The following is a 14,721-nucleotide window of genomic DNA, read 5'->3' on the forward strand; positions in this document are numbered from 1 at the left end:
CAGCTAGTTGTATCTAAGAAAGTGCAAAAAAAAACTTAATTCCACCATGAAAATGGCTTATCTGGTGTGGAAGACCTTGACTGGCCTGAAGTGTAGTGAACATCTTCCGGATCAATTGGAAATCTGACTGCAAGATATGCTTGATTGAAGCCTCATTGACACTATTGTGTCTGAATGGGAGCAGATCCCTTCATCCATGTTCCAGCATTCACTGGAAGCTTTTCCAGGAGTGGAAGCTGTTATACCATCTCAGTGTGGCCTTGGGTTTGAAATTAAAAGGGTCAACATACTATATTAATTCACTGCCAAGTTTATTTTGGGCGTTTTAGACATTTTTCAAGGATTGTTTCTGTGGATCTCTGACTCTACAGTAGGAAACCATCTCGGCAGGATTGTGGCACACCACGACTACTCTCATGCCGTGAAGAAAAGGTCTTTTTTACTTTTACAATCTGCTGAAGAGGAATCATTCTTCCCTTACGGCCTGCACTTTCTCTGAATCCACATTTTTAAATCCTATTTTCCAAAATGCACGCATCAAAGCGTGCCTTTTCATGATAAGAGCAAAGAGGTGATGTGGAGAGATAAGACAGTGGACAGGAAAGGAGAGCGTGTTTAAAACAGGATAAATGAAGTTCTGTGCATAACTCATATGCCCTCATTTCTCTTTTAAAAGGACAAACCGTTTACTAAGTAAATCATCTCACAACCTTTACGCTCATTTATCTTTTTTTTTTCTTTTTTTTTAACACAGGAATAGATAACCATGACTTCAGCATTTTCAGCATGTAGTAAATCATGCGCTGCCCTCTAACGCCTTTCAGCTGAGGTGTGTGTCTTCCTGTGTCTCACAGGTTTGTGTGTGTGTGTGTGTTTGTTTCAGCTCTGGATCCCGATCAAGAGAGCGTAGAGGCCCTGATGCAGAGGTTTAAAGAGAGTTTCCGGACAAACACCACTATGGAGATAACACACTTCCAGAACGTTACGCACAGCTCCTCCACTGGCCGGAAGAGAGGACAAACTCACACCAGAGGTTTGCAATGCATTGACATAAGCTCATGACCTAATAGATTTGTCACATATGTTTCATTGACGTATCACTGTTACATCTGTTTCAAAACCTAATGCACTAGGAAGGGAAGGATGGGGTTGTCCCTCGTGTGTTGGAGATTAATATGTGGTAAATAAAGGGGTGAATTATGTTGTTTTTGCAGAAACAAAGCACTAGCGTCACTTCCTAACAGTGAGGTTAAACCACTGGAGTCACATGGATTACTTTACTGAACTACCTGTACTACTGTACTACCTTTCTGGGGCTTGAAAGGGGTCATTGCATAGACATAGTTCTGCAGGAATTAATCCTTCCATCATCCTGAAGTTAGTGGGTTTTTGGTTAAATGCCTGAAATGAGGTCCAGATATTTTCACAATTTATTCTATGACACAAAATATACCACTAATACCCCCTTGTGATTTTAAAAGCTTTTACTTGTTTTGAAAAATGTGGATTCTGCAAAGTATAAATGGGACTACAGAGGTTGTCGAGGACATTTAACGTCATCATGCCAAACAGGAAAACTCATCTACTCACTAGTCATTTTCACAGCCTCTATTTTTTGCAAACTACAAACCCGATTCCAAAAAAGTTGGGACACTGTACAAATTGTGAATAAAAAAGGAATGCAATAATTTACAAATCTCATAAACTTATATTTTATTCACAATAGAATATAGATAACATATCAAATGTTGAAAGTGAGACATTTTAAAATGTCATGCCAAATATTGGCTCATTTTGGATTTCATGAGAGCTACACATTCCAAAAAAGTTGGGACAGGTAGCAATAAGAGGCCGGAAAAGTTAAATGTACATATAAGGAACAGCTGGAGGACCAATTTGCAACTTATTAGGTCAATTGGCAACATGATTGGGTATAAAAAGAGCCTCTCAGAGTGGCAGTGTCTCTCAGAAGTCAAGATGGGCAGAGGATCACCAATTCCCCCAATGCTGCGGCCAAAAATAGTGGAGCAATATCAGAAAGGAGTTTCTCAGAGAAAAACTGCAAAGAGTTTGAAGTTATCATCATCTACAGTGCATAATATCATCCAAAGATTCAGAGAATCTGGAACAATCTCTGTGCGAAAGGGTCAAGGCCGGAAAACCATACTGGATGCCCGTGATCTTCGGGCCCTTAGACGGCACTGCATCACATGCAGGAATGCTACTGTAATGGAAATCACAACATGGGCTCAGGAATACTTCCAGAAAACATTGTCGGTGAACACAATCCACCGTGTCATTTGCCGTTGCCGGCTAAAACTCTATAGGTCAAAAAAGAAGCCATATCTAAACATGATCCAGAAGCGCAGGCGTTTTCTCTGGGCCAAGGCTCATTTAAAATGGACCGTGGCAAAGTGGAAAACTGTTCTGTGGTCAGATGAATCAAAATTTGAAGTTCTTTTTGGAAAACTGGGACGCCATGTCATCCGGACTAAAGAGGACAAGGACAACCCAAGTTGTTATCAGCGCTCAGTTCAGAAGCTGCATCTCTGATGGTATGGGGTTGCATGAGTGCGTGTGGCATGGGCAGCTTACACATCTGGAAAGGCACCATCAATGCTGAAAGGTATATCCAAGTTCTAGAACAACATATGCTCCCATCCAGACGTCGTCTCTTTCTGGGAAGACCTTGCATTTGCCAACATGACAATGACAGACCACATACTGCATCAATTACAACATCATGGCTGCGTAGAAGAAGGATCCGGGTACTGAAATGGCCAGCCTGCAGTCCAGATCTTTCACCCATAGAAAACATTTGGCGTATCATAAAGAGGAAGATGCGACAAAGAAGACCTAAGACAGTTGAGCAACTAGAAGCCTGTATTAGACAAGAATGGGACAACATTCCTATTCCTAAACTTGAGCAACTTGTCTCCTCAGTCCCCAGACGTTTGCAGACTGTTAGAAAAAAAAAGAGGGGATGCCACACAGTGGGAAACATGGCCTTGTCCCAACTTTTTTGAGATGTGTTGATGCCATGAAATTTAACATTAACTTATTTTTTTCCCTTAAAATGATACATTTTCTCAGTTTAAACATTTGATATGTCATCTATGTTGTATTCTGAATAAAATATTGAAATTTGAAACTTCCACATCATTGCATTCTGTTTTTATTCACAATTTGTACAGTGTCCCAACTTTTTTGGAATTGGGTGTGTATTCTATCCCAAACTTTTCAACTTGTAGACGGCCTAACTTTAGCTTTTTACTTCTGGTGATTATATTTACATTATGTTCATTTGCAATGATTATCATGATGAACAAATCAAACTTTTGTTGGTTGCAGAGCTTATTTTTATTTCTTTGTAATAATTCCAATGGAAAAATCCTATTGGGTTTTAGTTGAGGAAACCAGAGTGATGCGTTACAGGTTGGCCTACAAAAATACCTCATGATTGCAGCTCTCCATTGTTGGCAACAGCAACAGCTATAAAATAAACGTGGACAGCAGCTCAGATCATTCTTAGAAGAATTTGAGGCCTTGTCCCAAATGCCCACTTGACAAGTGATCTCCGCTGTGTGTACATGTCCATAAAGCCCCACTTGCCATTTGTCATTTCTCAACTTTGCCACTTTCTCTGAGGATTCACAATACAAAATAAGGCAAAACCATAATTTTAACTATAAAGCCTGCTATAAAAGTCTTAGCAAGTAAAAGTCTTTTAGTATAGTTGTACAAACATCCACCTTCAGTCTTTTTGCTGTCAAATCTTTTTTTATAAAGTAAATGTAAGAATAATTTCTAGATTGTTAGTAATATTTCAAGATGGTTTACTTGATTATCCATACAGTACATCAGACAATTCATGTTCAAATATGATCATCAGGCTTTGTAATATGAGTATTATAGGAGAGAGAGATCGCCTGAATCTAGCTGATATTCTTCAGGTCAATCTTATATTCATAATCACAAAATCAGTTTGAATGTCCGCTGAGGAAAGCGATATCTTTGTCCTTTTAACATTTAAGAGGATTTCCCATGACAGCGCTAGTCAATGCATTTGTCAGTTGCGTCTCATAAGATGTTGTTTAAAGTAAAAACAATGTCCTTGTTTCCTTGTTTCAGTCCATTTCAATATAAAAGTCTTTTTTACTGACTGACTCACTCTTAGACGGTCTTTGCCGCCATCTAATGTTACTTTCACTGAAGTCGAAATCACTAACAGACTCTTTCTGAATACCAAAAAATACAGCATGTTATTTATATAAAATATTATTTATTGAACAGTAATATTTAAATGAACAAAAATATCCATTATAACAGTATAAGAAGTAAAAAAGGAAATAAACTCAAGCGAACAGTTCAGTCAAACGTACAACGGTAGTGCTCTAGTTAGTACAGGATTTAATTTCAATGTAAATATAAAGTTATGAATCTTAATATAGCCAAATCTATAATAAGACCAAAGATTGCCCGTTTGATATACCCAAAATGAATTATACCTCATGTTTAAACACTATCTTCATAAGAACCAGCGGCAAATACCCCAAAGACCGGCAGAAATGAAGCTGTTCTCTGCGGGTACATGAGCTCTGAATGACCGCTGACGCCCTGGGGCTCACATCCTCGAAAACTTCAAACCAAATTTTCAAATAGGCGCTATGTTTACATAATAATTGCATATCTGAGTTCTAAACAACTATATTCACGCCTAAAAAACTTTTAAAACTATATTCCGTTACAAAAAACAGTAGTAGTATATATAAAAATAATATGGCGATAGTTGTAGAATAACACATGGCTGGAAAGACCTCTCAGCCAACCAGATCTGAGAACCAGAACAAATTGTTGTATAAAGGTATTTTTTAATATACCATTATATATTTTCATAAATAATTGTAAACCAAAGTTAAATTATTATATTGGCATTACATTTGAAATTGGTTGTTTGTCATGTGTTTTAATGCATTATACTTTTTAAAGGTGTAACAGCTGAATAGATAAATATTATAATGTATTATAACTGTGGCTGCAATTATTCATGAGATCAGCAGAGTCTCTTTTGCCTCTCATTGTGTGTGCTGTGAATGAGAATGAGGAAATACAGACTGAAACACAGGTGAAAAGTCACACGAGAGGAGGCCTCCATCACACTGGGACTGCCTCATTACCCTCACAACAGCCGGAAAATCAGTGATTCAAACTAGTGGAAATGGACAAACTAATAACAAAGTAAACCACATGTTAAAACCAAAATGAGCTTGATCTGTGAATGAACTGTATTTACAGAGTATCTGGTCAGAAAAGTAGAAAACAAAACATGGTTTTTAACTAGCTTTTGTTTTAACAAATAGCATTTTAATATAAATATATAGTAAAACTTTAGATTAGGGTCCAGTTCTCATCTATTAACTAACTATTAACAACTATTATGTTTGCTTCAATAAACTCCTAATTACTGCTTATTAATAGTTTGTAAGGTAGTTGTTAAGTTTAGGATTAAGGGATGTTAAGGTATTAATATGTGCTTTATAAGTACTAATAAACAGCCATTATGCAAGCTAATAAACAACATGTTAATAGTGAGAATTGGACCCTAAACTAAACAGATATTTTAGTATTGGTTCTTTTTGATAGTATAATGTAAATGTTGTTAAAAGATCATCATTAAACCACAAAGTATTGCTTATGAAGCATATGCTGACAGATTTAAGTGAAAAAGAAGTACATTTTAAATAGTGTATGCCTACTTATTATTGAAATAAATTAATATATTTGAAGTGTGAACTGAATGCTTAATTGCATAACAATTGCAATTAAATGGAAATATATTATAGTTTACATTTGTAGTAAATGCAGTCATCTGAGCTTTTGTGTTTTAACCCACTTGAAGTAGGACTTAAGTACATCTTTATATGCAATTATGTAATTACGTAATATGTAATAATGACCATTTCATATAACAGTGTCCCACCATGAACACTGTGTTAACATCAAATCAAAATACAGCATAAATATGCATTGATCTAAAAAAAATAATAATAGTAAAATAAAAAAAGCACGGAAGAGCCTCATAATTTCATAAATTCACAACACGCCACTGACGCCCAATCAGGTCAGAGCTTAAAAACATCCTATTCCATTAGCCTCAATTTACCAGCGCGAGTCTCCACCCTGAAATTAAACCGAGCGAGTGTGTAGTCTGCCGGGTCACAGCGCTGGAATACAGAAGCGTGAAAAGAATCCATATTAGCCTTGGTTTTTTAACTCCTCACCACACCGGCTCAGTTTCTCGGGCTCCTCGAAATGAAATCTTTTTCCACGACCTTTAATTACTGCCCACAAAAAAAAAAGAAAAAAAGTGCCTTCAGCTCAAAACTCTTTTCCCTCTGCATCCACTGAGGATAACAAACAAGATAATGGAACTCAATTAAACCGAGAGGAAGTAAGAGTTCATCGGGCCGCTACGAGTAGATTAGGCCATTCCAGAAATAAAAAGGAACCAAATGAATCAAATGCACGGTCAAATATTACACGAGATGGGGGTCAGAATGATACGGTAATACCTCTGTGCCTGACGCTGCATTTTGTGTGGAGAAATTCTCTTTTTCTCTCATGGCTGGTGATTTTGCTTTCCACACAATTCCCACTGCACATTTGCATGGATTTACACGCAGGGTTGGTCTCTTAAGTAGATTAAGACTCGGAAAGGTTGAGGGAGGGGAGCTGCTTATGCCAGTTTTGTGCCAGGTCAGAGATGCCAAACACATTTGCTTGGTTTAGAGGTTCTGGAGGCTTGTGCAAACGGTTTATAGGAATATTTCAATGTTCTCATGCTCGTTTTGTTCCAAAACAACTGATAAAAGAGCATCATAAACATGCAATTAACAAACAAACAAATAAACAAGTTTGATCTTGTGAAAAGTAAGTAACATACTTTTATAAAGAGTAGGCCTACCTATTACCGAAATAATATACTTTAAAGGATATGCTTAAGTGTGTATCTAAATGCATTTTTTTTTAGACAGTTAATTGCATGTTAATTGCAATTGAATGAAATTTTTTTATGGTTTACATGCAAACATTTTTGACCCACTACATTATGTACATCTTTATACATAATTTCATAATTACTTCTATTATCTTTGAAATATGTTTAAAGTGTACTACACTGACGAGCATTTATGGTAATTTGAAATATACTTCAATGTTGTTTTTTTTTAAACTTGTATGTCAAATTTTTAATTTGTCATATTGTAGAAATCAGGTGTATTTTTAAACATGATAAAATATTATAAAAACAATTATTTAAAATGCACTTTGAAGTAAACCTTTAATTTGACATTTAAAAGTCTACTTAAGTGTGTTAAGAAACTCAAGTCAACTCTCTTTCAGTACACTTAATTCATCTGATATTATCTGCAAGGTTTTAAGTACACTGAAGGAGTACATTAAGTACAATTAAGTGTACCTCTTTTTGATGGGAAGATCGTAAATGATCCTTTCACACACAAAGCTATTTTAGTATAACACACAAGTGTTATGGACCAAAGAGGAATGACACAAGGGTCGGAAAATGATTTCAGTATCAACATCTATACCTTAAAATATAGTCAACTCTTCAGTTTGCTCCTCTCAATAAGCTTGATTAAGCTCAGCGTGAGGTTTCCATTTGTGTGCCCTCGGAGTCAATCAATTACTTTAACGCCATTCAATCAGAATAATTTTCCCAAACATGACAAGACAGCGAGCGTATTCTCGGCTGGTGTCAGTATGGTAAGTGTGCTGGCAGGTGCAGATATGAAGTGTCTCTCTGACAGTGATTAGCTATGCTAACGTGACCCGTGCCACTGCAGGGGAGAACACCATCTGTGTCCAAAGCCGAGAGGTCTGACACGAGCACTCATGCTCCTGACACTAATTATTCACGGCCTTTGTCACAGGCTGAAGAGAGGAATAGGACAGTTGGCAGTGCATATTCTGATGTTATTTGAGTTTAATGTGTACACTTGATAACGTCCACTATTGTTTCGGACACCGCTACAAACAGCTGTCCCCTCAAATTGTGCCCTGTTTAAGGGAATAGGGGCGATTTCAGACACAGCCGGATCACTTGAAAATCATATTGGTGTGAAATTCAGTTGCGCTGAAGCAGGTTGGATATGATCTTTGCAGGAAGACAAGAACGTGTCTTCCCTTGCAAAAAAAAAGAAGTATAGCCTAATTCAAGTTTATTTTAAGTAAACTTAAAGTTCAAGAACATTTCCAAGTATACTAAAAATCAATGTAGTAGTAATATATTCACATGCTGCAGTATCAAAAGAGTAAACACAACAACAAGCCACTTAAAATGCTTTTCTTAAGTATATCTCAATCGAAAGATTAAGTGCAAGGCAAATATGCTTAGATTTTATGCTTATCAGTATAAGCCAAGTATACTTACTGCAATTTTCATTTTGTTAAATATCAAAGTACAAAAAAGTAGACAAAGTATAGTTATGTTTAGTTGAAATAAGTACTATTTGAAAGGTTTGTGTGAAGGAAAAGCCTATATAGGTAGTAAACAGCACTGGGTTTGGTTCTGAGCTTATATCTACACTGTAAAACTCAATAAGTTCAGAATACTCAAAACATTTGAGGAAACTTATTACCTCAAAACATTTAAGTTAACTAACTTATTTTTTTTAAGTTAGTAGACCTTAATTTTTTTGTGACAAGTGGGGCGGGGCCGAGAGCCATGGAAGTGGAGCAATGCTAGTGTGGTGCACAGGTGTCTCTCATTAACAATCACATCACTGGCATTCCTTCGCTCCCACAGTTCTCAGCCTCGCCCTACTCAAGTACATATAGTTAATTTACATAAACATCACATTCAAATCTTGGTTAAATGTTAGTTAGCAAAAAACACATGCTATTATAATTATCAAAGAGACTGTCAATATATACTTGCATGTATATAATCAAACAACATACAGTATATGTGGTCTTAAAAGTTTTGCAGCCCATCCTCAACCTAACCACATGGTCTACTCTTCACCAGAATGGTAACCCTACAAAACTAACATAACAGAACCCCCTGTCAATCCCAACATAACACAACATTAAACACTAACTTATGTCTCCCTATGTTAATCTTATGCAAAAACACACAAAATAACACTTTATTTCAACATTTAGACAGTCTGATGCAAAGCATGCTGGGAATTAGAAATCTGCTGCAACTAAAACAGTTTAGTTTACTTGAAATATGTCAGTGCTGTGAACTCAAAAGTAAAAGAAAGTTTTAAATACTTATAACTGTTAATTTAACTGAACTAATTTGTTTAATTTAAGTTTGTCCTACTCAAACGAATTAAGTATTTTGAGCATTAGGGTTTACAGTGTACACTCTAAGAAGAAAAGGTTCAAAAATGAACCTTTTAAGGTTCCTGGCGATTGCAACTGTGGGGGAACCTTAAAGGTTCATTTTTGAACCTTTTTAAAAAGGTTCTAATTGGAACCTTGACTTAAAGGTGCATTAAAGCCTCATTAAGGTTCCATTTTGAACCTTTTCCTTTTAGATAGCAATAACATATATTCATAATAATTATTAAAATATAATATAAATTATACATTAACTATATGTCTTATATATAACTTATATAACTATATCTTAATCCCATTTCAAAACATTGAATACAGAACACAATGATTGTCTATAAAATGTTTAATACATAAATATAATGAGCACAGGCACCAATGGACAGAAAAAAGGAATATTGTTTTTTATCATTGAAATAAATAAATAATCAAATAAATCATTTCATTCATTTATCTATAAATTTCCATCAACCTTTAACAGAATGTAGCTGAATATCTATAATTTTTATATTATTTTTAATCATTTAATTTATATATACTTTTTAAGATAATGTTTAAACAGGACATTACACAGGACATTTTTATTTTTCAAAGAATGTTAGAGTGTTTCTGCTTTGAAGCATATTCAAGGTTGAAGATGAAGTACATTGTGGTGACCTGGTCATATCGTCTACTTCACAGACCTTCTCCCCTTGCATCATTATTTCTAAAACAGACTGCATCCAAGGCACATCCATTTACAGTATATGCAGCACAGGGTTGGGTGTACGTGGTTCCTAAACAAGAAGAGAATAATGTTATATTCAATATAATATGTATGTATTCAATATAAACGTATTAAATGATACATAATTTCCATTATTATTTGCTTTTAAGTCATAATTTGAAATACAATTTTACTCACAACTGAGGGGACATTAAGGGCTGGATATCATGATAATATTTCCTTTGTGGAGTGATGTTTCATATAGTCTGTCCTCTCACTCTTTGTCCGTGTCATTTAGTCCTCTAAAAGGATTTGGTGATCTCCAAGCATTTGGTTTTCATTTTATCCAAGTGGATCCCAATGCGTTAATGATCTTCTCCTGAATAAATCTACCCACAAAAACATGTCTGCTATTCTTAAAAAACTTAAGTTGATTCTGTCTGGGACACTTACCCCAACTGCCCTTGACCTCTTTTGATACACATCTTGGTAAGACAGATTGTCCATCTACAAAAACAAAAGAAATATATTATTAAGCAAGTGCATATAATTTTAGAGAATGCTGGAGAGTAAAAACAGTTCTCTATATTACCAGGTCTCTAACAAGCGAACAATTCAACAAGGTGTATTCAGCCATTGTTACAAAATACCAGTGCCCGGTTGCATAAAGCACCTTAAGTGTAATTTTCCCATAAGATCGCCCTTATGTTTCCCTTAAACTTAACGGTTATTTTCTGCAACACCCTTAAGTGTTACTTAAGGGTTTCTTTAGGTGAAACATCATAAACCCTAAGAATTTCCCTTAAGTAATCCTTTTAAAAACGATGTGTTGCATAAAGCCCCTTAACTGTCATTTCCCTAAGTATAACATAAGGTTTGGAAAACTCACTTTATCACTTTAAAGTATGATGAATTAAAGTATTAATTTTTCTATTTTTTAAATCTTACCACAAATGTTTAAATTGGATTTCCACAAAAATTAAGCAGCAAAAACTGCGTTTTAACATTGATAATATAAATAATATAATATAGTATAGTATTATATAATATAAAAATCAGCATTTCTGAATAATCATGTGACACTGAAACTTCTCTTTGTAAACAACAAAATTATAAACGATTCTAATGACTAATATTGCGTTCCCAAATCCAAATTTAAACGTCACAAAGTAGCATTTACAGTTAATCGAAAATGAAAACACTACTGCTACAGCAAGCATGCAGCGCGTCAGACTATTATTTATATAACTAGGCTACATCACAGCCGTTGCAAATTATATATTAAATTCTCACCACCATTCATAAAAAGTTACCGAACACGTTTCAGCGCTGATTCTACTCGCATTTGGGGCGTTGAACCATTTGAACTCTTTTAGGGACCGTTCATATGTCGCATCTAAAAATGCATGGAAAACGCGTCGGCGCCGCTTTCTCCTTTCCAAAGCGCTCGGACGCTGCGGTGGCGTCTGCCGTTACTAAGCAACCATGAGCTGCGCTTTCCATGACGAGTTTGTTTCCGCAAAGGATATATGGATTTCCAGCACCGAAAATCACTTGCAGTAGCTTTGCCACAGCAGATTTAAAAATGTGTATCCGTGTACAGCTCTGATCAGATATTCCTACATCTTTGCTGACCTTTGTCCTGCAGATGGCGCCGCGCGGCGCTGGACCGTATTAGAAAACAAAACATTTTTGCGGTAATGCAACGAAAAATATTTAAGACCTATCGAATCTGAATTTAAGACATTTTAAGACTTTTTAAGGCCTTTTATTAGGAAAAATGTATTTAAGACTTTTTAAGGACCATCGGATACCCTGTAAATAGTGATGATGAGTGTGTCGAATCAGCGGTTCGGAGCGCCAAAGTCACATGATTTCAGCAGTTTAGTGGTTTGACACGCAATCCGAATCATGATTCGACACGGGTATAATGCTATATTCTGACTTATTCACACTGTTAAAGAATTGGATTCTCATGCTAAACGTGGCCAAAGTTTCAAAACACGAGTTGGACGAATGACGCTGTAAGAACTGTGGACGAACCAGACAAATGAATCATTTAGATGATTCTTTCAAAGCATAATTCTAATTCAGAATTGAGGTTCCGGCTCCGGACCGTCTGCAGATAAAGCCAGGCTGATTACTTTTACGACACATGCTTCCTGATAGCAGAAGCGACATACCAAAGGGTCACCCGAGAAGACAGAGAGACAATCCAGACCCTTTTGTTTCCTTACTTCACAGGAGAGCCAAAGAGACTGTTGAACAAATAAATCTGCTTCAAAATTGTTCCAACAATTTTAACGGACTTATCAAACATCTTTTAACTACATACATTTTGCATTATGTGTCCACAAGTACTACCTGTAAACAGTTAGGCTTTAAGAACACTCACAATTCGTGTAAATGCATTAACTCTTGACTGAATGACTGGAAGTATGCCTTATTTGGACTTAATTTGATTCTTTCTCCTTTCCTATATTCTGACTTGAATGAAATCTGTTTTAAAATGTATTGTATTCCATTTAATAGCAATTATGTTAAATTGGCACTCTGCTAAAGCAGAGACAGACCGGGATGTGACACTTATGTTTTATTGGGGGCAGAGGAAGGCCCTCTTGAAACGGGTCAATGTCTGATTGGCCAAGACTCCTCAGAGGTGTGACAAACAACTCAGTTTAAATGATCATATTGCAAGATAGTGAAGGGGAGAAGTTGGTTAGTAAACGAACTGGAGTTGGTTAGTTCTGGTAAGAGAAACCATGACCAGAGTACCAAGAACAATGGAGTAACAAGAAGAACAGACCAGCCGCTCATTTAAAGCCATCCAACCTTCACTCACTTTTCTTTTCTTTACTTAATTTTCCTTTACCGCTGAAAGTCTTGTGTCTTACGTTTCGCCGCAAAGTTCAACCAACGACTTTTGCCGCTTCAACTCCAGCGACAAAGAGACTTCCTTCATTGTTCCACACGGACCTGATCTGGACCAATCATCGACTTGGGAAACCCCTCTCTGCACGACGAGGAAATTCACCTTTAAGTCAACGCAAGCAAGTACCTCCAGACCAAAACTGAGCTGGTGCATAAATGAATGATTCATGGTTCGTTCTGTTCCTTGAAATGCATTGATAGGAATTCGGTTAATCAGATCACTCTCTCTCTCTCTCTCTTTCAAAACTCTTTCTCTCTCATTTCCTTCTTACTGCAACGCGTATGAATGTGTGTGTGTGTATGTGCGTGCCTTTGTGTTAGATTAGTTTGTGTTAGAATAAATAAAATCTCTTGTAGATTTTAAAAGGAAAGTGTCTTGTATTATGTGCTTTATGATTTAATGTCTTAAACTGTGATCAAGTTACCGTGCTCTAATCAGTGTTTTCACGATTGTTGGATATTTATATCCGTTACAAGAGCTTATTACGGCTCGAGCAAATGAACGCTGGACGAATCAGTTGCTCGGTCGTAATCTAAACAACTCTTTATAATTCCCTATAAATATTTCATTTGAGCTAATTTTACTTCCTAGGGTGTTTTCCCCTACAACGGAGTACTGTATTTCTGTGCCAAAAATACTACACAGGCTTGTAGTAAGTGTTTTGAATTCCGGCCATCACTAAATAAGTTGTTATTTCGTTTTTTTGGCACACCAAAAATAATCTTGTTGCTTTATAATATTAATATTGAACCACTGTACTCACATGAACTGATTTAAATATGTTTTTAGTACATTAATGGATCTTGAGAGAGGAAATGTCATTGCTGGCTATGAAGGCCTCACTGAGCCATCGGATTTCAACAAAAATATCTTAATTTGCATTTCGAAGATTAATGAAGGTCTTACAGGTGTAGAACGGCATGAGGGTAAGTAATAAATGACATTTTCATTTTTGGCTGAACTAACCCTTTAAGGTGCTTTATGCAACCGGGCACAGATAAGAGACAAGACTGGAAGAGTGTATGTAAGAACATGTCAAAAAGCCCTTCAGTATTAGCTATGTAAGTGAAAAGGTGTTATTTCATTTGACAAACTTACATCTACAATACTTGCCATATTTTTAGTGTCACAAGTCCTTGGACCCTTGGTAAAATAACCCATTTCCTTACTTTGCTAAACCTGCTACGAATTTCATTTAGTTTTTCAATACCAGTCAAATGTGATCTTTCTTGAATTAGTTTTTAAGCATCTCATGCCATGTGTCACTTACCTGGCTCCTTACCTGTTCGTCTCATAATTGAGATCCCTCACCTTCATCGTCCTTTGTCTTCAGTCCAGACCAATCCGCTCACCATCATCTACAAATACAAAGAGACTGTTATCATCCAGCTAAGTTCATTCAACCTGTCATTATTCAATCTACTAACCTGTTTATTCTCCCCATCTCTGCCACCTGCAATAATAAACCTTTGTGAACTGTATTACCTCTGTTGTCTCCTTCTGTCCATGACACCATGACTCCTTTAAAAATAATATTATTTAAAATACTGTCAAAGGCTTTATGAAACTGCAGGGCTCTTTGACACGTTCTTACATACACTCTTCCAGTCTTGTCACTTAAGACTGGTTTTTGGTAACCAGGGCTAAACTAACCTTGTTGTATTGTTTGCTTGCTTTACCTGAAATTAAAGAAAGGCAATTTTACCCTCCATCTTTC

At 36.2% G+C, this 14,721-nt stretch overlaps 1 protein-coding gene across 1 annotated transcript in view; it reads left to right on the forward strand.

Moving 5' to 3' along the window:
* Positions 1-14,721, forward strand: part of LOC137033835 (astrotactin-2-like) — a 460,374-nt gene that overhangs the window by 208,361 nt on the left and 237,292 nt on the right. The window contains exon 4 of the mRNA XM_067406219.1: positions 884-1,033. Coding sequence (XP_067262320.1) covers positions 884-1,033 — 150 coding nt within the window. The remainder of the gene's footprint in view (positions 1-883; positions 1,034-14,721) is intronic.

This window comes from Chanodichthys erythropterus, chromosome 13 (genome assembly GCF_024489055.1).
Source record: "Chanodichthys erythropterus isolate Z2021 chromosome 13, ASM2448905v1, whole genome shotgun sequence".
Lineage (NCBI taxonomy): Eukaryota > Metazoa > Chordata > Actinopteri > Cypriniformes > Xenocyprididae > Chanodichthys > Chanodichthys erythropterus.